This window comes from Ursus arctos, unplaced genomic scaffold (assembly GCF_023065955.2).
Source record: "Ursus arctos isolate Adak ecotype North America unplaced genomic scaffold, UrsArc2.0 scaffold_3, whole genome shotgun sequence".
Lineage (NCBI taxonomy): Eukaryota > Metazoa > Chordata > Mammalia > Carnivora > Ursidae > Ursus > Ursus arctos.
The window spans coordinates 78,863,456-78,886,776 of NW_026622985.1; the positions used below are offsets into that span (position 1 = coordinate 78,863,456).

A 23,321-nucleotide genomic window follows, 5' to 3' on the forward strand; every position below is an offset into this window, starting at 1 on the left:
CTGCTGTCACATTTTTAGCTAGGTGCCTTGTGGTTAAAGAATATGTAGAAAATAACTTATTTCTAGAAAAACAGTACTTGGATATTCCAAAAATTGGGTGGCTATTTCAAGTGTCAAGGTCAAGAATATCCGGGTGTAGGTGAACTTCGTTCACTTGGTGGGGTAAATGGAAGAAAATGAAGCAGGTAGCAAGAGTAGATGAATAGAGATGATGCTTGGGGAAAGCCCCAGCCACCATTTCCCAGGATACATTTAGGCAGAAGACGCACCAGCTGATGACAGTGATCCACTCTCGAGATGTGTTGTATGACTTACTTCACAGTCATAAAGTTGTAATAGTCTTGACAGCTTCCTGTTTTTGGCCTTTGAGGCACACAGCTAAGAGATGTGCAAGAACGTGAACTGGATGAGTGTAGTTTTCTTCCCTTGAGTCTTTCACATCCTTCTGTGCCTATGAGCAGAAAGACTTGAAACTTTTTATAAAAGTAGATTTTTAATCTGGGCCATTAGATATGGCATATCTGATTTAAAAAATTGAATATGGTTTTTTAGTCTTGATGTTCCACAATTAAATTCAAAAGATTAAATATTCTTACCCAATACAGTGTTCCAAATACCTCTGATTATACTGTGATGCTCAAAATTTTTTGTTGTTGTTCAGAAAATCCTGTGAGTCCGTTATTCTAAATATAATTTTCGTTGATACTTCTTTTTGCATTCTTTAAGTTCCTGCCTCTCTTTGAAGAAAGCGAGTACAATGGCAGTAGTATCTACATGTTTTATAGCATCTGTAGATTTTATGGATTTTTAAGAGTGCTCATCATTAGAACACAGGTTTAGACCAAGGAATGCAAATCGTGGTTCCGTAATATGTGATTACTTGCCTGGTCTTTTGCATGCTGAATTTGACCTGCTTGCGTTGTTAAATCTCTGTCAAAGTATTTTATGTATTTTACAACTGATTCTTTCTCATTGCAGTGCTGCCTTTAAAAAAAGATTGCAGTACTGTTTTCAGAAATAAGAATTCCTTTCCCTTGCACATGTATCCATTTATTTGTAAAGACTTTTGTAAATATAAAACACAAAAACTGTATTTGAAAATATAGCTCTTCACTGGTTTTTTAAAATCTTTGCACATATTCCATTTTGCTCTCAGCCTGGCTGAAAAAATTCATAATGGTTTTGGTCCTGTAAAACAAATGTCTGCCAACACCGTTTTTTCACTTTTGTCAGCGAACTTCTATTGGATTCTTGTCCCTTTTCTTCTTTAGATGCACTACAGAGACCATTTTGTTCTCGTCTCTCGCGTAAGATTTGGTTAGCTGATGAGCTTGCTTTTTTTTTTAATTCAAATGGAAATTGAGCAGGCCTGTGTGTTTAAAAATTGTATTTGTTTGTTTAGATGTGGGTGTTCTTCCCACTTCAGAGAGCAGTTGCTCTGTGGTTGTCATTCCCGCGCCTGGCATTTAGTAGTCCCTCAGGAGAGACTGGATAAGCTCAAGAGCTCATTCAAGATGGGCCTGTAGTCTGGGCTCGAAAAAGTGCACACCTAGACCCCGGCCTGCCAGCCGAGGGCACATGGTCTGTATGTATCTTGGACAGTTCCAGCTTCTGTACACTCTTTCCTGTGGTTTTCACACTTTGTTCTGGTTTCACAGGTGGCCTTTCTCTTGGGTGTCTTGTCTATGAGGTAGAGGAGGATTCTGTACTGTTTGCTCCCATGGTGATGGCGGATTCCATTTGCTGACCTATTCTGTCTAAATGATTTTTGCATCCTTGTTTTTGTTGCCAGGTTTGCCAAGGAACGCAGGCTGAGAATATGGAGAGACTATGTGGCTCCCACTGCTAACTTGGACCAGAAGGACAAGCAGTTTGTTGCCAAGGTGAGTCATTCTTGGCATCTTAAGGTGCATGGTGGACATTGTCAGCTAGTGATAATACAAAGAAGATCTGAACAATGAAGCCAGAGCTGAAGCATTTCTATTTTAAGGCAAGCCAGTGGTGTGTGCATGTATGTGCAGTGATTGCATGCATGCGTGTGTTTATTGCAAGGGACTTAGAAACCATAAGAGCTTTCTTGTCATGAATGTGCATAACTTCATTTAGAAGTTCATGAAAGTTGTAGATGTTGCCGTCTTGGAATCTCTCTCCCATTTTAGGACCTCTTTCTGACTGCCTGACAAATGGCTTTTTCTTCGATTTCCTATTTCAAAGCATATGTGACCTCAAGTTTCTTTTCTGTCTGTTTTGGGACTCCGATGGTTTTGAGTTTTTTCTCATGTGATGTGTGTTTCTGAGCATTCTCCTGAAGTGTACCGGGATGGATTCCTTTGACAGGAGCTAGTGCTGTTGAATAGATTGTTTGGGTCCAGCAACAGTGCTGTATTTTTTCTAGGTTGTTGGGTTTGGTACCTTGAGTGGTAGACCTGTTTTCCTCATTTTCTCGAAATGCTGTGATGTTTTCCAGTCTGTTTTTACTTTTGGCAAGAGATGTTGGAAGCTTTGTTTTTATGAACTAGAAGAGGTTAATTAACGTATCTGTATCCGCTAGAGGTGGCTGCCCCAAATGAGTTTAAGATGGAAAGCCACTAGGTGGCACTGTCAGCCTGAAAAATCCTAGATTGATTTCTCTTAGAATGGTAAAATTTTAACAGTCTCTGAGGAATTGGCTGAATTTCTTCACTTTCTTTTTTATGATGCCCAGAGCAGTAAATCACAGAGTGCTCAAGTGTCTTCTCTGCTTCTTGTAGTAGGTGGTCTCTAAGCAGCTGTCAAGATAGCCATAATTGGGTCTTTTAGTGGACATTAGCGGGATGGTGGGCATAGTTCCTGGATGGATACTCCCCATGCACTTTCCAAGTCTTGGTACAGACCAGAATGGACCCCTGCTTCCTTTCTGTGTGAGAATCGTACTAGCTTGAAAACTTTGACATGGTTGTTCTACCTAACTGGGACTTACTTGCTTCTGCTTATGTTTCCCGTAATCTGTTCTGTTCTAAGACTATAGACATACGGTGAAAGGGTGATCATTCACTCAACAAGGGAGCCAGGCCTTCCAGTTTTCCCTAACACTTTGAGAGGCAGTGATATTAGTGATGTAGATGAGACTTAGGAAGGTCCCGTTATCTTGTACTGTCCCTTCTGGCCCCTCTTCAGTTGCAACTGAGTTGATAGAGAAACCCAGAAGATTTTGAAAGATTTTGGGCCTTTGCTGGTTGGGGAACTCTAATGCATTGCTGAAGGAAGAAATTCAAAAGATTAGATGATTGAATCAGTAGCTTTGTATTTTTCTTAGATATGACTTCATTGATAACTAGAAAAGAGCTGGCACATTTCCTCTTTAAATCTAGGATTCCAGGATATGTTTGTTGTGTTTTAAAACAGTGAGGCTTTTTTCATTACAATGAAATTTTGTTTGTTAAAATGGCAGAATAGAGGAAATTGCCTCTGAAAACCGTCTGAGGATTATGGAGAATAGCCATTCTCCTGTAGTATCTTTAATATAAATTTAGGTCATTTGGATATAGGCCTGCTCAGAGAGTAGGGAGAGAGATGTACTTATAGGTGGATAAATGGTTTTAAAACTTCTTGAGTTGTAGATATTCTTTAGTATTATTATTATTTTTTAAAATAGGAGAAAAGCATAAAAAGGAGAAGAAAAAACTCATACTGGATAAAACTACTATCACACAGCATTTTTTTAAAAAAAAGTTTATTATACCGTCTGTCCCAGGGTTGGCCGACTGTGGCCCCTGGGCCATGTCTGGCCCACTGCTTGTTTTGTATGGCCTGTGAAGTATGGATGGGTTTTATATAGAAAAAGGTTTTGTGGCACATGAAAATGATAAGACATTTAAATATCAGTGTCATGAATAAATTGGATCATAGCCACGTTGTTCGTTTACATGTTGTCTGTAGCTGTTCTTGCGATACAGTGGCAGAGGTGAGTAGTTGTGGCAGAGACCATACAGCCTGCAAAAGCCTAAGATGTTTGCGATCTGGCCCTGTACAGAAAAGTATGCTGACCCTTGATCTCTACCAGTCCTGCTCAGAGTGCCTTGATAGAATATAAGGAGCTCGAGCCAGAATGTAAATCAAGGCATTGCTTCTTTCATAGGAAGAACTTGCTACAGAAAAAATGTCAGCAATGTTCTCAGTGATGTGGTTGATTTATGTTCTGGTACAAGCTCCTTCTCTCATTGCAGACGGGCAGCCACTTTGGAGTAGTACTGAGCTGTATTCTTTTGTATATAATTTTCAAGTTTGTAAGTTTTTATTTCTAATGCATAAAAATTTAAAGAACTCTATGGGCTTATTAAGAAGTGTACTAGTCCGTTTTCCCCATCCCATTTTCAATTCTTGGCTGATCCATATCTTTGAATAAAATGTTTATATCGTTCTTTCTTAATTTTTCAGTGTTAGGAATGACCCTTTTCCATCATACCATGGAAGATGAAGATTCACATGGGTGTGCATATACTTCTCCCTAATCCTTCCAATAGGACTCCATCCTAATTCTGGTTCAGTCTTTACTTCGTAAATGCTAATTACCACTGAGCCTTTTGATATATTATGATTACGTTTCATTTTCTGCAGAACTTTTTGTTTACCCTGGATTTAATAATTTTAAAAGTTTATGTATTTTTTTATGTACTTATGAATTTGACCCCCAGACTCTGCCTCTCTAAATCTCCTCTTAAGACATCGATTCAGCCTGTTAATTTTATCTTTTTCAATAATACTTTCCAGTAGCCTTGTGACCTGTACCAATCTGGACTAGTTCTTTTGTTCTTCTTTTTTCATTGTTATAGAGCTGTCCTCTTTGGATATCTTCACCATTTTCCTGGGGTTTTCTTTGCCTTACTCTGGGTTGGAGCTATGTTTGCTGGATCCCATGGCTTCTTTATCATTTACTACTTTATTTTGGTGGCACACATTCTCTAGCTTCTTGGGAAGAGTGCTTGGCAGGTAAATGTTTTGAGACTTTTTATGTCTATTTCATAATTACACTCGATCAATAGTTTAGCCGGATATAGAATTTTATGTTAGGAGTTCTTTTCCTTCAGAATTGTGAAGGTATTGCTCCACTGTCATTTAGCTATTAGAGATTTTTTTTGTTTTCTGGTTTTTGTTTTTGTTTTTTTTTTCTTTTTAAGTGGCCTGATACCATTCTAATTCCTCATCCTTATATGATTTTTTTTTCTTTCTGTGAAGTCTTCACATATTTTTTTAATCCTGAAATTTCACAGTGGTGCACTGTGTTTAGCCATGTGCGAGCATATTATGCTTTTTAATTTTTAGCCCTTTGGGTCTGGGAACTTCAACTATTTTTTGTTGTTGATTTCCAGCAAGTTTCTTTGCTATTTTCTAACAGATGTTTGACTTTCTTGACTGGTCTTCTAATTTTTTCCTCCTGTTTTTCATCTTTGTCTCTTGTTCTTTCTAAATTTTTTCATAGTTACCTTTTGGCCCTGCTACTGAGTATTTCATTTATGATATTGTACTTTAAGAGCTTGCTTTTTTTTGTTGTTGTTGTTCTCTGAATGGTTATTTATTTTTATTGAAGTGTAGTTGGCATACATTATTACATTAGTTTCAGGGGTATAACATAGTGCCTCGATGATTCAGTACATTATACAGTGCTTACCATGATAGGAGTAGTTATCATCCATCATCATATGAAGTTATTACACTATCATTGACTATATTTCCTATGCTGTACTTTTCATTATTTATTTATTTTATAACCTCTTCACCTATTTTGCCTTCACCATTTCCCTCATCCCCACCCCTCTGGCAACCACCAACTTGTTCTCTGTATTTATGAGTCTTTCTGTTTTGTTTACCTGTTCACGCGTTGTGTTTTTTGTTTTTGTTTTTTTAAGATTCCATGTGTAAGTGAAATCTGTGGTATTTGTCTTTTTCTATCTGACTTATTTCACTCAGCATGATATCCCCAGCATTCATCCATGTTGTTGTGAATGGCATGATTTCACTCTTTAAGGTGGAGTAATGTTCCAGTGTGTGTGTGTGTGTGTGTGTGTGTGTGTGTGTGTGTGTGTACACATACCACATCTTCTTTATCCATTCATCTGTCAGTGGTTAGGTTGCTTCCATAGCTTGGCTGTTATAAAGCTACAGTAAACATAGGGGTGCATATATCTTTTCAAATGAGTGTTTTTGTTTTCTTTGAATATACCCAGAGGTGTCATTACTGGGTTGTATGGTATTTCTATTTTTGAATTTTTTTTTTTTTTTTTTTAGGACCTTCCATCCTGTTTTCCACAGGGGCTGTACCGGTTTATACCTGCTACTAATGCATGAGGGTTCCCTTCTGCATCCTCACCAACACTTCTTATTTCTTGTCTTTTTGGCACTTGTTATTTCTTGTGTTTCTGATTTTAGCCATTCTGACAGGTGTGAGGTGGTGTCTCATTGTGGCTTTGATTTGCATTTTCCTGGTGTTGAGTGAGGTTGAGCATCTTTTCATGTGTCTGTTGGCCATCTGTATGTTATCTTTGGAGAAATGCCTGTTCAAGTCCTCTGTCCATTTTTAAATTGGATTGTTTTTGGTGTTCTGTTGAGTTCTTTATGTATTTTGGATATTAACCCCTCATCAACAGTTCATTTGCAAATATCTTCTGTTCAGGAGGTTGCCTTTTCATTTTTGATTTCCTTTGCTGTGCAAAAGCTTTTTAGCTTGATGTAGTCCCAGTAGTTTACGTTTTGCTTTTGTTTCCCTTGCCTGAGGAGACAGATCCATTGCTAAGTTCGATGTCCAAGAGATCACTGCCTATGTTTTCTTTTAGAAGTTTTATGGTTTCAGGTCTTACATTTAGGTCTTTAATCCATTTTGAGTTTATTTTTGTGTCTGGTGGAAGAAAGTGGTTCCGTTTCCTTCTTTTGCATGTAGCTGTCCAATTTTCCCAGCACCATTTACTGAAGAAACTGTCTTTTCTCCATTGTATATTCTTTCTTTATTTGTTGTAGATTAATTGACCATGTAGTGTAAGTTTATTTCTGGGCTCTTTATTCCATTCTGTTGATTTATGTGTCTATTTTCTCTTGTTATTTTTTAATAGTAATATCACTTGTTTCAGAGATGAAATATCATCTATTAGCTTTCTGAGGAATTAATTATAATTTTTTGAAAAATTTCTTTTCCCTGCATAGTGTGTATTTTCCAAGTTGTTTTTAATTCTCTTTGGTTATTTTGGTCCCTTATTTTTTTGTATGAGAGGCTTTCCTTGGATACCTGGTGATCCTTGCTTATCTCTCTTATTTAGGAATAAAGTCTCAAACACTGGGTTTAAAACAGCGAACCTGTATATGGGATTTATGGTATAGATCTTGAAATCTAGTCATAGGTTTTGGTCCCATTTTCATCTCCACTTGAGATTCCTGATTTGACAATTTCATCGTCTTGGCAGGTGGAGGAAGTTTGTAGTATTAATCAGACTGGCTATTGTGTTTTCTTATCACTAGCCAGGATTCAGCTTCTGTGGAGTCTGTTACCACTCATCCATCTTCTTTCTAGCTTTCATGTTTTGTTGCCATATTCTTCTCTCCTGTTATCTTTATCCTATTGGACTTGCCTCCCCACCTCAAATCCCTTTATTTTTGTTTAAAGGTATTTAGGGAGGGTGCCAAAGTAAATGTTTGAGCTTGCTTTAGTTTGTTCATAATGTTCCATTGTAAGACTGCATAATTTATGTAACCAGTCCCCAATAGGTCGATATTCATATAGTGTATAATTTTTCCATTATTTAGAAAATGGAATAAATCTCTATGTAAATGGCATTTATTTCCACAGGAATGTTTTAGAGCACATTTGCTAAACAGCTTTCTAGGAATGTTAACCATGTATAGCCCTATGTGTGTTCATTTTCTAATATGTTGTAGAACAGAGGTGGACTAACTTTTTCTTAAAGGACCATATAGTAAATATGTTTTGTGGGCCATATAGTCTCTGTTGAAACTACTTGACTCTTCTACTGTAGCAAGAAAACAGGCTATAGATGTTATGTAAATGAATGAGCATGGTTGTGTTCCAGCAAAACTTTATTCACAACAGTAGGCAGTGGGCTAGATGGCCCTTGGGTCATAGTTTGCGATCCCCAGTTGTAGAGCATGGGATATCCACTTTACATCCAAAAGGAAAAAAATGACCTGCATTTCTTTTCATAACCTAGAACCCAACTGCCATTTTGTAGTCCTTTTACCTGGTTTAAAATGTCTGTTAATACTGTGCTATTTTTTCAAGGTAACCTAAAAGGGTCCTAAGGTGCCCTGGGACTTCACAGACATAGTCTGACAGTCCTGCAAGTTTTTGCTGAAGGATTCTGCTCTGACGCTCATATGACTGTAAGGCTAGAACAAATAATGGTTCTCTCTTTAGTAGTCACCTGCCCTGTCTTCTAGAAACTAATTGTATAGGGAACAGCTAAATGGCTTGAAAAGCCTGCAAAAGATAACCTATGAACTTTTGAACTGGGTGCCTCTTGGGCTGTATAGGTGATTTCTGGAACTGATGCTGTAGGTGAGATGTGTTGGCCAAGAGTCTCACTTCTGAGGAACTTGAAATCAACAAAGTATTGTCTTGATACATGTAGCCTGCTGAAAGAATGTTTCCCATCCTCTGCTTAAGCTGTTTCACTTCTTAAGGAAGGAGATGTAAGGGAGGGCTCTCCTTGTCTCTCCAGGTTAGCGGAGAAGCATGTTCACTTCACAGCGATTAGCTGAGCCGGCTTGAGACTTTTGTGCCTGTCGCGGCTTGCCAGTTTCCTGCCTGCCTTCCCTGTGGCGTTTTAGCTGATCTGTGCTGTTTGTAGCCATATGGTCCCCTGAGCACGTGGCTTGGCTTCCCTGTCCTTGCTGCTGGATTCTTGGGCCTTGCAGATTTTACAGACCTGAATAACACTCAGGGGTGGTGGGAGGGCTGGCGAGTGACAGCATGTTTTCAGGAGGTGGAGTCTTCTCATTGCCCTGCCTGGTGAGAGGCATCTTGCTTGGTTCTCTGTACCAAGTGATCGCTTAAACAAGCAGAGCCCTCTGCTTTGAGAAGACACTGAAGAATGAGAAGTGGTTGCTGCTTTCAAGGAGCTTACCATCTAGGGCTGTGTCTGGAAGATTACCCTTAAGTAGTCAACTTTCTGGACTTGGTGGCCATGTGCCATGTTGAAGGTCAGGTTAAAGCTATTCATGGATGCATGCAGTGGATTCTAAGACTTACTTGGTTTGGCCCTGATCATTTTTTGCTGTGCTTCTAGTCATAGCTCTGAATGGAGTTCATTGTCATGCTTCTTTGAGATGGTTTTTTAAGCAAACCCACGTTTTAATATTTTTGGTATTATCTAGACTTTCCGTTACATTTGCATTTGGTAATGTGGAGAGAACAACAACAACAAAAATACTAGCTATTTCCTGGACTTCTGTCATAGGGCTTTCAGGTGAAGAGGAAGTTCTGGGGATGGTTTGGTTAGGAAGGTGTCTTCTGAATCAAAAAGAGATCGAGACTTGGTTTGTAGCTTAAGTTGGTAAACTGATTCGCTGATAAGAAAATAAAGTTAAATTAGAAGAGATTGGTAAAAAATACTTACTTGTTTTTTTCAATTGAGATTTTATTTTTTAGAACAGTTTTAGATTCACAGAAAAATTGAGCAGATGGTACAGAGTTCCCACATTACCACTGCCCTCCTCCTAGTTTTTTCTGTAACCTGACACGAGTATGGTACATTTATTATAATTAGTGTACCAATATTGATATGTTATTATCAACTGAAGTCCATACTTCAGTCAAATTTCCTTAGTTTTTCTCTAGTCTGTTTTTCTGTTCCAGAATCTCATCCAGCATAGCACAGTAAATTTAGTTGTCATGTCTTGTTAGGCTCCTTTTGGATATGGTAGTCTCTCGGACTTTCTTGGGTTTTGATGACCGTGACGGTGTTGCAGAATGCTGGTCATGTGTGTTGTAGGGTGCCCCATCTGTTAGGAATTGTCTGATGCCTGGTCTCCTTTCAAGTCCTTATTATCGACTAGTCTGCTTGCTCATGCTTAGGTGCCTGGAATTATTCGCATGAAGACATTGTTGGGGGTACAGGGTGGCCGCTGCACCGTTCTGGGGGCGGCTCCAGGCCATTGCTGTAAGCAGTTACTGCGTACTCCCTTTTTACCCACTTCCGGTGCTGCTTCAGTGGTGTTTCCACGATGCGCTTGGGGGAGAAGAGACCTAACATACAGCCTTAGGGAGCAGGAGAAGTAGCTGGGTGTCATGATTTCAGACAGTGATAAGGGTATTTGGTGTCCCATTCCCCATGACCCCATCAAGGGCACTCCTTGGTGGGACCCAGAGAAGCCCCGTGTGCACTGATGGTCCTTTTATTTTTGTCCATCACTGATAATTGAGGCAGCTTTGGGAGTATTGGTAGTTGCATCTGGGGAGCTATTCTGAGGATCTCTGTAGCTCAGGAAACTGTTGTCGGCTCTTTTTGCTCATTTCATGTATGCTGCAGGGGTTGAGGAAGCTGAACGGTAGCAGCCCCTGGCCTCCCAGTGAGTGCTGTGGACAGACTCTGCAGCTGGGGAGTGTGGCAGCAGGCCAGAAACAGGAATGGATGTCCCTTGCCCCTGACAGAACTCTGCAGTTCTCTTGACTTGTGGCAGCCCTTAGCCTGCACTCATCATCATTAAGCCACTCATTTTTCCTTTCACAAGTGGGCTTCAGGAATTGGAGAAATTGGATGTAGGGCTTGTATTGTGATCCAGCTAGTGACTTTTGCTGTGCAGAAGCTCCTGTCCCTTAGGTTATCTCCTGGAGTGTGTGGTATGGTAGGTGTGTACAGGGGTGGAGTGATTAGGGGTCCGTCAGCTTGTAGAGAGAGTGAGTGATGTGGGCATACATAGACTTCGCCTGGTGAAGGCACCGTAAGAAGTGTCACAGTTAGAAATGTGCTCTGCAGTGGTGCTGATGAGCAGGCTTTGAGCAGTAATCCCCTCTGCATTTTACTTATCGCTCGGTACGTGACTATAACCACTATTTTATTGCTGCTTCCGTGCCTCTGCTCAGGAGCTGCTTGTTCTCTGGACAGTAATGACACAATTTAAAGAGGAATAAAAAGTCATAAACCCCACTTACATACACACATTGACACACACGCGCACTCACCATACACGTCTTCGTCAGAAAGCCGAGTCTCGGTAGGTTGCCCGCGTCAGAGTGTGCAGTTCCTGAAGAGGAGGTTTCTAATCAGGGAGATGCCGAGCAGAGAGTCTGCTGCCGAGGCCTGAAATTTACAGCTCTAAGAATCCATTTGCTGCCGCTAACATATTCTAAGGGGTGACGAATACCAGTAACTTGTCACAGGGGTATGCTCAGATCTTCGCGTTCTGTAATCAGGGGGTGAAGGTGTGAGCACTCTGATGCTTTCACTGGTTTTATTCTCTGAGCATGGCAAGGGAGTGGAGAGTATCTCGGTGTTTCTCATGTCTTGATTACGGGAATTTCCCTGTGTTTTTGGCACTTGATAATTTAATAATAGTTAGTTCTGGTGTGAGAGGAATGTAGAGCTCTGTCCATCATCGAGATTTCAGAAATACTGGGAGGTGTGTGCATTCGAGATGATGGTCTTAAACTTTGCGGAGGAGCAGTATTGATTTGCTCTAGTAGCTATTCTGCTTGGTAGGGCTTTGTGGAATTTTTCTTCTCCTTGGTTTGAAGGTAGGATAGCAGAATAGCCTGTATCATGGATACTTCACCGCACGAAAGTTTTGTCATCCATTTTATGATATGTCTCCTTTTACCCAAATGTGGGATTTTGAAGGTTAGAGAAATTATTAGCTGTGTTCTTTTTCTTCTGTTCAGTTGTCCAAGGCACTACTGGTATCTTTAGGGAGTGGGAGGAAGATTGCATTGTGATGGGCATTTTTGCTTGGCATTAATCTGTCTAGATGGTAATGGGAACAAGATGTACTCTTTTCCTTTCAGTTGGTGAATCTGTATTTTTGGTTATACCTTCTGGACTGTTCTTAAGTTCTGTGTGATTATTCTTTGCTTTGGAGGGTCCGGTAGACTTTCTCCACCACCCTTACCCAGGTAACCAGCCCTGACCTTGTGGTCCTCATGTGACCACAGATCATGCTTTTCATTGCCCTTGGGCTTCACTAATTTTTTCTGACCAGGTGAGTTTTGGGTTCTGGCTGTCTGGGTTTTAGTGTTTAGCTTTTGCGGTTCTCAGGATCTGTCAGAAAGGTTAAAGCAGAATGGTAGTGGCTATTTGAGACTGGTCTTTTGCCACGTTGAGGTTTGCAGGTTAATCTTTCAAATCGTAATATTTGAAAATTAAAAATACCCGCTCTCCTCATCTACCCCTTTCTTTCTCAGACCTGTTATTACTCTTCTGGTCACTGGCCTGTTTTTCCCTACACTTGCTTTCTATTACTTGTGGTGGTAAAACCCAGGGATGTCTTCCCATCTGCCAGCCATATAGTCAGACTTCCATGGACTACAGCTTGATTCCAACTGTCCTCTTTCTTTTTTCATTCATTCTGTCTGATGGCACTTTTTTCCTGCTATTTCCTGTCATGTATAATTTCTCACTTGGCTTTTGGTTTTTGCTCTTCCTTCAGATTGTCCCTTCAGTCAGTCTTTACTCTTTTTGGTGTGTGGTTGGCTGATTCTTTGGGAAAGGTAGAGGATAGCCATTTTTGGAAGAGTCTGCAAGTAAATGGATGTATTCTGTTTTAAAAGATGTGAAGCCTTCAGGGAATAGTTAGGGCTCTTTTAGGATACTTATCAGTGTGATATCCACCATAGCAAAGGAGAGTCTAGCTCCTTTTGTTTCTTACATGAAAGAGAAGGGAAATTTTGCGAGTCTGCCCTCACTGTGGCAGCTGACCCTGTAGTTTGTTCAGCTGCCTGTTGGCTCCAGATGGGGCCTGATTGAAGCCTGGAAGAGTTGGTTTTGATTCTGCAAACAAAGTGGATGGTGACAGTGATGTGTAGTCAATAGCTACCTTGTAGAAAAGTATTGTTTAAAAAAAAATAAAGCACCAAAAAACAAAAAACCCAAACAGCCTTATAACAACAGGTTCTGAGTATAATTGAATGAATTGTAGACTGCTAGCTGAATTATGGGTTCTAGTCATAACCCTGATGTGGCCCTAGGCTGGTTTCAATGCCGTTTCATTCTGTACACATTGGCGGAATGTTCTAATAACCTCCCCAGAGGAATATTTGTGCTTTTGGCCTTTGAATAGATATCCTTGTAGGTTACCCAAGAGTGGAAGTTAATCATCTTTAGCTGGGAGTGGGCTCCACTGTTACCGGTATTGGGGTCTAAAACAAAGTTGCCCATAGTTGTGCTCTGAAAAGTTGACTTTCAGAGTAGTTGAAGTAATACCTTAGCAATTTAATGTTTCTGCCCTGAGATTAACACCTGAGCCTCTCTTTTCCCACACTCTGATGACAGTTCTTTTTGCCCTTCACTTGTCTTTGATTTTTCTGCTCTCTTTTGGGGCGTCCTATTTTGGTTCTTATCTAGTGCTGATATCTTCCAATTCAGCCCTTGTCTCTTTTCCTAGATTCACATTGAGATAGGGATTTGATTTAGTTTAGAACCTGTTTCAAATAATATCTTGACTAACATAGAGACTAGGTTTCCAGTAAGCTTTGTAGTTAACCACAAGTTTTGGTCAGGGCAAAAGATAAAAAAGATCATTTTTTATGAATGATATAGATTCTGCCTCATTGAGAAATCATAATAAGGTCTTTGGGGACTGATAATTATAGCATCGTTTCCTCCAGCATCATCGCACTGTGAAGCATGGTGTTGGATCTGCCCCCAAATGGCTATTGATCTGACTTTTCTCCCTATGACTGTGGTGGGCCTTGCTCCTTGCATGTGTGCTGTGAGATCTGGGCTATCGGAGCAGGTTTAAGCATTTTTGCCGTTTGCCCACAGGTGATGCAGGTGCTGAATGCAGATGCCATTGTTGTGAAACTGAACTCTGGTGACTACAAGACCATCCACCTGTCCAGTATCCGACCACCGAGGCTGGAAGGGGAGAACATGCAGGTGAGAATAGGGAGGCAGTGGAGCCTCTTTTCAAAAACCGAAGGGAAGATGCTGGAGAATACTTACACATGGTACATATGTGTGAGAATGCTAAAAGACGGTATTTTCAATTTCCAGAGTATTGTTTCCTAATGTCTGCAGCCCAGCTATCCTCGGGCAGGCGCTGGTTTCTGCTGAACCACACTCACTGCTCTGCTTCGTTTTGGGCAGGCGTTGCTGGCATTCCCCCAAGGGATTTGAGAGGAGTTAGGGTTGGGATAGGTGGGCAGTGGTTAAGTTTCATTTATTAACAAGATTTTATTTCTCTGAAAGTAAGGAGAGGAGAAGGTCTGTATCTCACGTGCATGATTATAGGGCCTGGTCATTTTGATTTGAAAGTTCCATATGTTTCGTTCGAGGAAGAAATGAGTCTCGGTATACATATTCTCTGGGGCACCTGCTTCATCTGTTGCAAGTGATAACTATAATTACTGGTTACACTGTTTCATACTATTGGTTGCATCTTTTGGCAGCAAAGGTGCTTGCCTAACCAGTATGTGTGATTGGGGTATATCAATTTTGAGAAATGCTTAGGATGAAAAACTATAGGAGTTGGTAGTTTGCAGGCAGTTTTGTTTTACATTTTCTGGGCCTTTTCTTTCCATTGTTAGGAGAGCTTGAAGATAGGGATTGAAGTTTCTCTTGAATTCGTTTGTTTGGTTATATCTTGTTTTTACAGACCTCTTTCCAAGTCTTACTTTTTATCCTCTGATAACTGCAGTGTGGAACTGGTTATAGAACCGGGTCTACTCTGAGAGCCGGTGCCCCAGGCAGGTGTTCGGCTAGTTTTCAGAAATTAAGCACAGCGTGGTTGACATTAGTGCTCTGTGCTTTAATTTATCCCTTTTGTAGTTCTAAAGACAGGAAATTTGCTCTTCTGATGTTTTGCACGTACACATGTCTTGGTGCATTTACAAGTTGAAATTCATGCCCTGTTTTCATTTGCATGAGAGTTTACAGACAGCCCGTAAGAGTAAAATAAAAATATCATGATTGTCTTTTGAATCAGATCGTGCATAAGAAACATATAAAGGATGGCTTCTTTGAATGTCTGGCCAATCAGTTCATTCTCTTTTCCCCCCTACAGAGGAGGCACTTTAATGCGGTAAATGATATTGTGGTAAGGTTGAGAATTTAAATGCATGAAAGCCTAGGAATGCCAAAATAAGGTTCTTGCAGTAACTGTAGCTGTGCCTCATTGCACAGAGTAAATAGACGTCTCCAGTTTTATCAGTATTGGGAGTACTCCACGATTCGCATCTGTGCCGTGCAGTTGGAATTAAGGTTCCCACAGCAACCACAACTTTGAAATTCTTGAGCGTTAATTTTTGTGCCTGCATCATTGGCCACAGCATTATGGTAATGTAGACTATGTAGCTGAATTTCAAGCAGTTTTTAGGGAGGGTGGGGGTGCTGGAGCTTAGGTAGGGTGAATAGCAGGTTTTCAGGAGTAGTAGGAATACTGCTGAGAATTTTTAGTTTTTCCAGGATCCTTTGGAACTCAGGGGGTAATGGATGGATTTTTCCCTTAGCCTAGTAGAGAATGGGAAGTTGTTGGAATATATTCCCTAGTTTAGGCAGGATCTCGTTTATGGAATTCCTTGTTCTTTATGAAGGTAGGTTGTGTCTTATTTTTTATCTTATTTTAACTTCTGTTTGCTTCTGAGATCTTACTCCATTTTAAGAAAGTGTGAAGTAAGGCTCAGCTGCAAGAGTCTATAATATATGGCTTAGGTCAAATGAGTAATGATTTTTCTTATTTCTTAAATTCCTTTGAAAGATTTTAATGAGGCAGCACATAAGAAATAAGTTAACATAATGTACTTGGAATACAATGGTGGAGGGTGCCATGAAGCACCAGTCACGGTGGGCACTCAGGGAGGTCTCCCCAGGAGCAACTAGCTTACCTGTTGCGTGTTCACTGATGAGAAGTTGGCGGATGGAAGAAAGGGCACTTCTAGACCAGCAATGCTCTATAGATCTATAATGCAAGCCACAAATATGAGCTTTATTTGTTATTTAAAATTGCCTAGTAGTTATATTAAAGACATCAATTTTAATACATTTTATTTTACCTAACATATCCAAAACAATATCATTTCAACATTTTTAAAAAAAAGATTTATTTATTTTAGAGAGTGTGCCCGCATGTGCTCTAACACAGGCAGGGAGAGGGGGAGAGGGAGAGGGAGAGGGAGAGGGAGAGGGAGAGAACGTCAAGCCAATTCCCCGCTGAGCGCAGAGCCCGAAGCAAGGCTCGATCTCGCGACCCTGAGATCATGACCTGAACAAAAATCAAGGACGCTCAACCGACTGAGCCACCCAGGTGCCCCTCATTTCAACATTTAATGAATGTAAAAAGTTAATGAGATGTTTTACTTAATTTGATTTTTCCTAAGTCTTTGAAATCTGGTATATGTTTTATACTTGGAACACATTTCAGTTTGTTCTAGCGTATTTCTAGAGCTCAACAGCCATCGTTGGTGGCGGCTTCTGTAATGGACAGCATAGATTTAGAAATTAAAATGAATGGGTTTGGGTTTGTCATCATTGAGAAGTATTCACTGGGTATCTGCTTTGCACCAGATGCTATGCTGGGGATGCAGCAGGGAATAAACTTTCATGGAATCATCCTCATGGAACTTTAGAACCTAGTAGGGGAAATACGCAAGTAATTTCACTTATGTGAAATGTTATGAAAGAAAAGTTTAGAGTGTATAAGAATGTGTAATCTGGGAAGGCTTCTTGGAGGAAGTGATGTGTAAAGTCTCAAGGGTGACTAGGACTGAGCTAGGTAAAATGTGGGGAGAAGACAGTTTCTGACCGAGATAGCAGTAATGACAAGAGTTGGGTGAATTTGGGAAGAGGGAATGGATGGCCACTGTGGATAGTGCATGATATGATGCCTGTGTGGGACAAAATGTAGGCAGGGCCAGATCATGCATGCTTGTGAACATCTGAGGATACTTGTAAAGAGAGAGACTATGACTGGAGTAGAGGGTAGTTAATTCTAGGAAGTAGTAAGAAATGGTCTTGGGAGTTGGGCAGGGGCCACATGCTGAAAACGTGTGCCATACTTTTAGATTTTTGTGTGAAGAATTTTAAACTCGGCAGTGGCATGTTTGGATTTGAGTACTCTTGCGTTGGTGGCTTGCATTTACAAAACATGAAAGTAATTTGCATTTATAAGAGAAGATCATGCTAGATGAAAACTCATCTGCAGGAAGGAGTTTCTTTTGCTAAGCCCCAATTGACCAAGGGCCTGGGGACGAAAGGAGTACGGAAGGAGAACTTGGGATGTTGCTTTAGCAGTCTCTATACAGGAGGATTCAGAGTGTTTGCCTTTCTGCTTAAAGAATTCCCCAGAACTCTGCTCTCTGCTTACCTTAAAGTTACCAGAGATTTACAATATGGGCGTAGGAATAAAAATTACCTGGGGAATCCCAGTGAGGCCGTAACTATATGTATGTAATGACTGGGAAAGCAGGCATCTCCTTGGAGTCTTTGGTTGGTATGCAGTAAGGAATATTAAAAACCATTCTTGTAACTACAAGGGGAGTCCAGTAAAGTACTCAAGGCATAGATGTTGGGGCCGGGGCCTCTTTTAGCCCATGGGGCTCCCTTGTGCAAATTAGAGAGGGGTGCTCCTTCTTTCAGGCAGCCTCTTGTCAGGGCATGTGGCTTGGCAAGCAGAATGGTGGCTGCAGTTCAGCTCCCATTCAGCCTCTGTCCCCTTGGCCAGTGCCCTTGTGCACAAGAATATGTGGCTGTTGTAGTTAGAACAGGGCTGATAAGAATCTCCAGTGAAAATGTTGGATGTATTTCAGGAATTGGAATGGTCTTGTAGTTACAGAAATGTGGGTTGCTTAAGGATTGTTTGGAGACGATGGATGGACCGTGGAGGTCTTTGAGTGAGACATGGAGAGATGGTCTTCTGCTTCTGGAGATCATTGACTTGAAACAGGGAAACAACTAATCCGACAGTTTATGGTATTGGAGCAGAGTGGGAGAAGGTGCAGGTTAAAGAACTGGAGGAGTAGGTGAAGAGGGAAGGGAAAGTCTTTGCATGAGCTTCCTCAAGGGCAGGCAGATGGCAGGTTTGACTCCTGCTGTGGGCTGGGCCTCCCTACAAGCTCCCAGATGACGACCCAATGGGGTTTGCCCTTCAAGTTAAGGAAGGGGAGATTCTTCTAATGTTTATCTTCCCCAAACCCTAAAAACTCTAATAACCTGTCATCAACTTAAATAGATCTTCTGAGACATTTCTACATTGTGGGGATAGTTGGGCAAATTGGGATTTTCCTTTTTTGAACACAGAGACAAGTTCTTTTCTCTTAAATCATACATGAAGGCAAGGTGGTTTTGCCCAAGGCTAACTGTATACTTCCACTCCTCTTTTTTTGGTTACTTTGTAATGCAGCCAGAGGAAGGGCTCTGGACAAAACAGCATGATCAAAGGAACTGTTTTCATCCTAGGCAGCTGCTTTCCAATAATATCCAGGAATTCATGGGTAGCCATTTCTTCCAGATTTTGGCTAGAACTGGATTTGTTGCTGGAAAGTGTGACAGAGTTAAAAGCAAGGATGTGTAATATTTTCCTCAAAGATTGCAGTGGTATGTCTGATGCTGTTGATTCTGTTTCTGTGGTATCATGCCTCTGGATTATCCAGGGTGACTCCAGTGTCAGCTCCTTGGAGATCTTAACTCCTTCAGGCTGAGTGCCATTTTGGATACTGATGTGTGGTGTTCCTGAGGACCTGAACATGTGTCAGGGTTCTCTAAAGGTATACCGTAGTTTGTTTGAGGTGGTTGTTTGCCACAAAGAAACAGTTGCCAAGTGTTGGAGAAAGGCTATGGGTTTTCTGAGCTACTGCCTTAGAGGAGACAACACATTGTGCAATCTCAGAACTTCCCAGAGAGGCTTTGGGTTTGATCTGAGACAGGAAAACCTAGTGCACCTAGTGTCTAGGGCTGCCATGGCTTTGTGTCCCCCTTGGAGTGTTAATGACAAAGGATATATAGCCCCTTGGCATCTGATGGAGGGCCTGACTTATTCCCCCATGGAGTCAGCTTGGCCTGTGCAGTGCTATTGTAGTGGGCAAAGATCCAGAGCTAGAGTTTACCATTAAAAAGGTACAGAATTTACCCACCCCCTGGGTGTTAAGTGTAGAAAGTTTGCTTTCGGTTGCAGGGCCTTCTTCCTCAAACTCCTCTATCCATAGAGCCTCTCTCTTCCACCCCCCACCCTCCTCCCTCTCTCCATCCCCACCACCACTCTCCTTCTCTACCTCTCCCATGCACACGCGAGCGTACACACACACACACACACACACACACACACCTTCTTCAGTTTAGGCCTTTGGGAAGTCTGGTAACCTGAAGGGGGAGCCTTTCCCCTGACCCCGCAGCCCCCTGCTTTCAGCTGGTTTTTGATTCCATCACCCTATCTTTCACTCTCCTCCCTGTGGAACTTACTTAACACGTAAATGTTCTTTCACAGCAGGCCTCTAAATATTCAGATGTGGGCACCAGAGGATCAGTTTTGTTCGAGCTATAATCTGCCTAATCTCCCAGTGTCCTTGATGCCTTTTGGGAGGTGCTTCTGAGGCCAGACCCCACAGGGTCTCCTATAGGCAGTCATGGCAGACAAGCTGCAGGTAGGCCCGCTAGGGATGCCCTGGGATTCCTAAGGGCTTTTTCTCAGAGGCAGGGCAGTTTCGGGTGCTAATAACTCCATTTGTTGTACAGGGCCCCAGGGTGCTTTGCCATTTAGACACGATTAAAAGCGGTTCTCAACCTATTCCCTTCAGTTGAGATTTCTGAAAGCAAGACGACTGGTCCCTCTGGACCCTAAAGCAGACGACGCTGCCAGTGAGATGCATACCAACAGAGAGCTGTGGGGCCGCAGTCCCTGAGTGAAGCCAGGGCAAACCAATAAACCCACTGACTGTGATCTCGCGCCTGGGACTAGGAGCATAAGGCAAATAGCAAATTAGAGCGGGACTCCAGCTTGGCATTAAGGACCTTGGAGAAAAGCAAAAGCTCTTTGAAATGGATATAGCATTTCACCGGTTTCCAATGGAGAGACTTGGGGACTGCAGCAATGTGATCAAAAGACGTAGAATATGTCAGAGCGCTGGCAGAGGCATTCTGTATCAGTTTCTGATTTGTTTGATCTGGGCATTTTTGAGAAGAACACTTGAAACCTCCTTTGTTAGAGGACTGAAAAAAATTACCATTCGGAGACTGTGGGTGGGTCTTAGCTCATCTATTTAAGATTCAGGATGTACGTAACTCTGTCATTTTTAAAAGATTAATTCCTGCTCCTCTGCTGGGGAGGGCACTGGGGGGCAAGCCTGACTCTTTGTGAGGTCAAGACATTTGGTATCTGGGTAGATAGCAGGGTTCCTTAAAATACATGTTCCACTGATCTTTGTAAGTGAATTATAGCTGGGAAAAGACAGCAATTGCCTATTTCCCTTTGATTTACTTTCTTCTCCTTATTACAAATTTTATTTTCTTTTGTTTCTTTTAGTTAATGTATCCCCTTTCTCATGATTTTGCCTATCCCCTTCCAGTAATTTTGTGGGATTTTAACAATCTCATGGGGCCTGTTGCTTAATCCTTCCTCCATCCATATGCATTTACCTCTTTCAATCCATCTTCCTCTCTTTCTTCTCTCTTCATTTGATCATCACTGTTACACAGTTCTGTATTTTCAATTTATCTAAATCTTCCGAGTGCTGGTATGTTCATATTTCTTGGCTCTTTTTAGTGCTGTGAGCTGCAGTAATTCTCTGTTGTTTCCAGGGTTGACAGCACCATCATATTTACTGTCCTGTGACCATTTACCATAGCTGCTGTGCGGAGGTAACGGTCTTTCTTGCCCTGGTTCTTGAAAGCTCCTTTAGGCCAGAGATTTCCATACACATAGTCTTTCCCTTTTCTGTATCATCCTGTACCGTTTATTGATGTCCAGCCTGCTTTCCATTATGAAACCTAAACTCCACTGGGGGCTGGAGTGGAAATGGTTTGCTCAGCTTCATATCCCCTCTCTTTCAGAATCTTGCAGAGTGCTGTGAATACAGTAGGCATTTAATAAATGTTTACATAAAAATATATGCTGAGGCTTAAGACCTAATGCATAGATTGCTTTTTGAGCATAGATTGCATTTTTACCCTATCCATTGCTCATCTCCTTGAGTGCTGCCAACAGTCATTCCAGTTTGAGGCAGCGTGTCCTGGTGTTGAAAAGTTCTGGGAGGGAGTGTTTGCACTCCTGTTTTTTCACCTTCCTAATTTGGATTGTGTATTTTGATGGCCAGGTCACACATGGCTTCCTTTTCTGTAGGCACTTCCTCTTCCCCACTCCCAAGTTTCAATCTTTTTTTTTTTGTTTAATTTTATTTATTTGTCAGAGAGAGAGAGACAGAGAGCACAAGCAGGGGGAGAGGCAGGTAGAGGGAGAAGCAGGCAGAGGGAGAAACAGTCTCTCTGCTGAGCTGGGAGCCCAATGCGGGACTCAATCCCAGGACCCTGGGATCATGACCTGAGCCGAAGGCAGCCGCATAACCAACTGAGCCACCCAGGTGCCCCCCCCCCCCCCAAGTTTCAGTCTAGTCCTGCAGGTTGGTTGTCTAGTCCTGCCCCTCTCTGCACGCTGGTTTTCCTCATGATGGCATTCCGTTAGCACAATGCGGATTGGATGCAGTCCACCGGAGAGGTTAATTTCAGGATTTTAAGTGATGTTACAGTCAGTCCCCAATTGACTTTCTACTCTTATTTAGGCTTTCCCAAATATCCTTCCTTCATGGCAGTTCAGGTGTCTTGATTCATTGGAGTTTTTAGGTGCACTTTTTCCCCAAGGGCTATATATTTTTTTACTGTTGTCGACCTTGTTGGCTGTCAGATTATTTCTTTGCTTGGAACTAATTTTAAGATCAATTAGAGAGCTTTCCCTTCATCTTTCTCTTTTTATTTATGAGATACTGATTGCAGAGCTACCTACACTGTGTTTAGATAAATTACCCCCCCCCCCTTTTTTTTGCATAACATTTATATTCAAGGCAAATTTAGTGCAGTCATCAGTGCTTTCTACTTCACAGGCCAGGGCTGTAGGTTTCATTCCTTGGTGGGCTAATTAGCTTTTTACTGGGAAAATTTGATTCAGTTCAAAAACCAAACATTTAAGATCCCCATGTGTTATAGGTGCTATGGATCTGGGAAGTTATTTTTATTAGGAAAGTGTTTATAATTTTAGAAACTGAATCTCTAATCCTGACCAGTCGGAGTGTGTTGTGATCACAGAGTGGACTTCAGACTGGATGATAGATTATGGAGGAAGAAGCATCATTTTGTGTCACTGCTTTGGAAAGAGCTTTTCAGAACAGAGACTAGAAGGGGAAGCTGAAGGATACAGATGCTTGCTTTTTTTCCTAGTAAATGACAGGTCTATTGCTTAGGCATATTTTTGATGTCACTTTTTATTTCAGCCCTTCTTTGAAAATCTCCGGCCACTTTATGAGTTGTTCACATTTCATAGGCCTTCATTTCACCATCTAGTGTGAGAGCAGTCTGGTTTTGGCCTTAAATGCCATTGCCTGGTTCAGTGTCGTGTTGGTGGCCACCGTGGCACACTGCTGTTTGACAGGAGGATCTCTGTACAGGGAGAAGCCAGTTGATATGCTCTCCTTCATCCTTGTTTCACTATATTGGGTCCTTGATGAGGCTAAGCGGAAATACCTTCTTTATGTGGGCATCTGCTGCATCTTTGTGTTCAGACATTGGTCCCAGAATTTGGGTCCTTCTGCTGTCTTGCTGATTTTTGGAAAACCCACATAATGGATGTGTGTAGTTTCTAGTTTCTGCTTTAAAATGCTTTTTCCCTTCCCTACCTCCCACCCCTTCCCACCCCACTTCCTTACCCAAGTTAGGTTTTTCTGGGTCAAATAGATTCCTCATTTCTTCGCATGTATTGCTAGCTCCCTTCCCAGCACATAGTCGATACTCAATGTTTGTTGGGTAATGGCTCATTTCATTCTCACTGTCTGTCTTTTACTCCTTGTTCATAATTTGGGACTAGGGGATGGGCAGAATACACCAACACTTGACTCTCCGAGTCTGTAGCTCTACCATTCCTAGGACATTTTCCTCGTCATTACCAGGGAGGCTAGTAGGAAGGTTTGACTTGTGTGTGTGTGTGTGTGTGTG

At 41.5% G+C, this 23,321-nt stretch overlaps 1 protein-coding gene across 1 annotated transcript in view; it reads left to right on the forward strand.

The window, feature by feature from the left end:
* SND1 (staphylococcal nuclease and tudor domain containing 1) overlaps positions 1-23,321 on the forward strand; it is a 405,871-nt gene that overhangs the window by 46,009 nt on the left and 336,541 nt on the right. The window contains exons 9-10 of the mRNA XM_026510519.4: positions 1,793-1,883; positions 13,959-14,072. Of these exons, the coding sequence (XP_026366304.3) occupies positions 1,793-1,883; positions 13,959-14,072 (205 nt within the window). The remainder of the gene's footprint in view (positions 1-1,792; positions 1,884-13,958; positions 14,073-23,321) is intronic.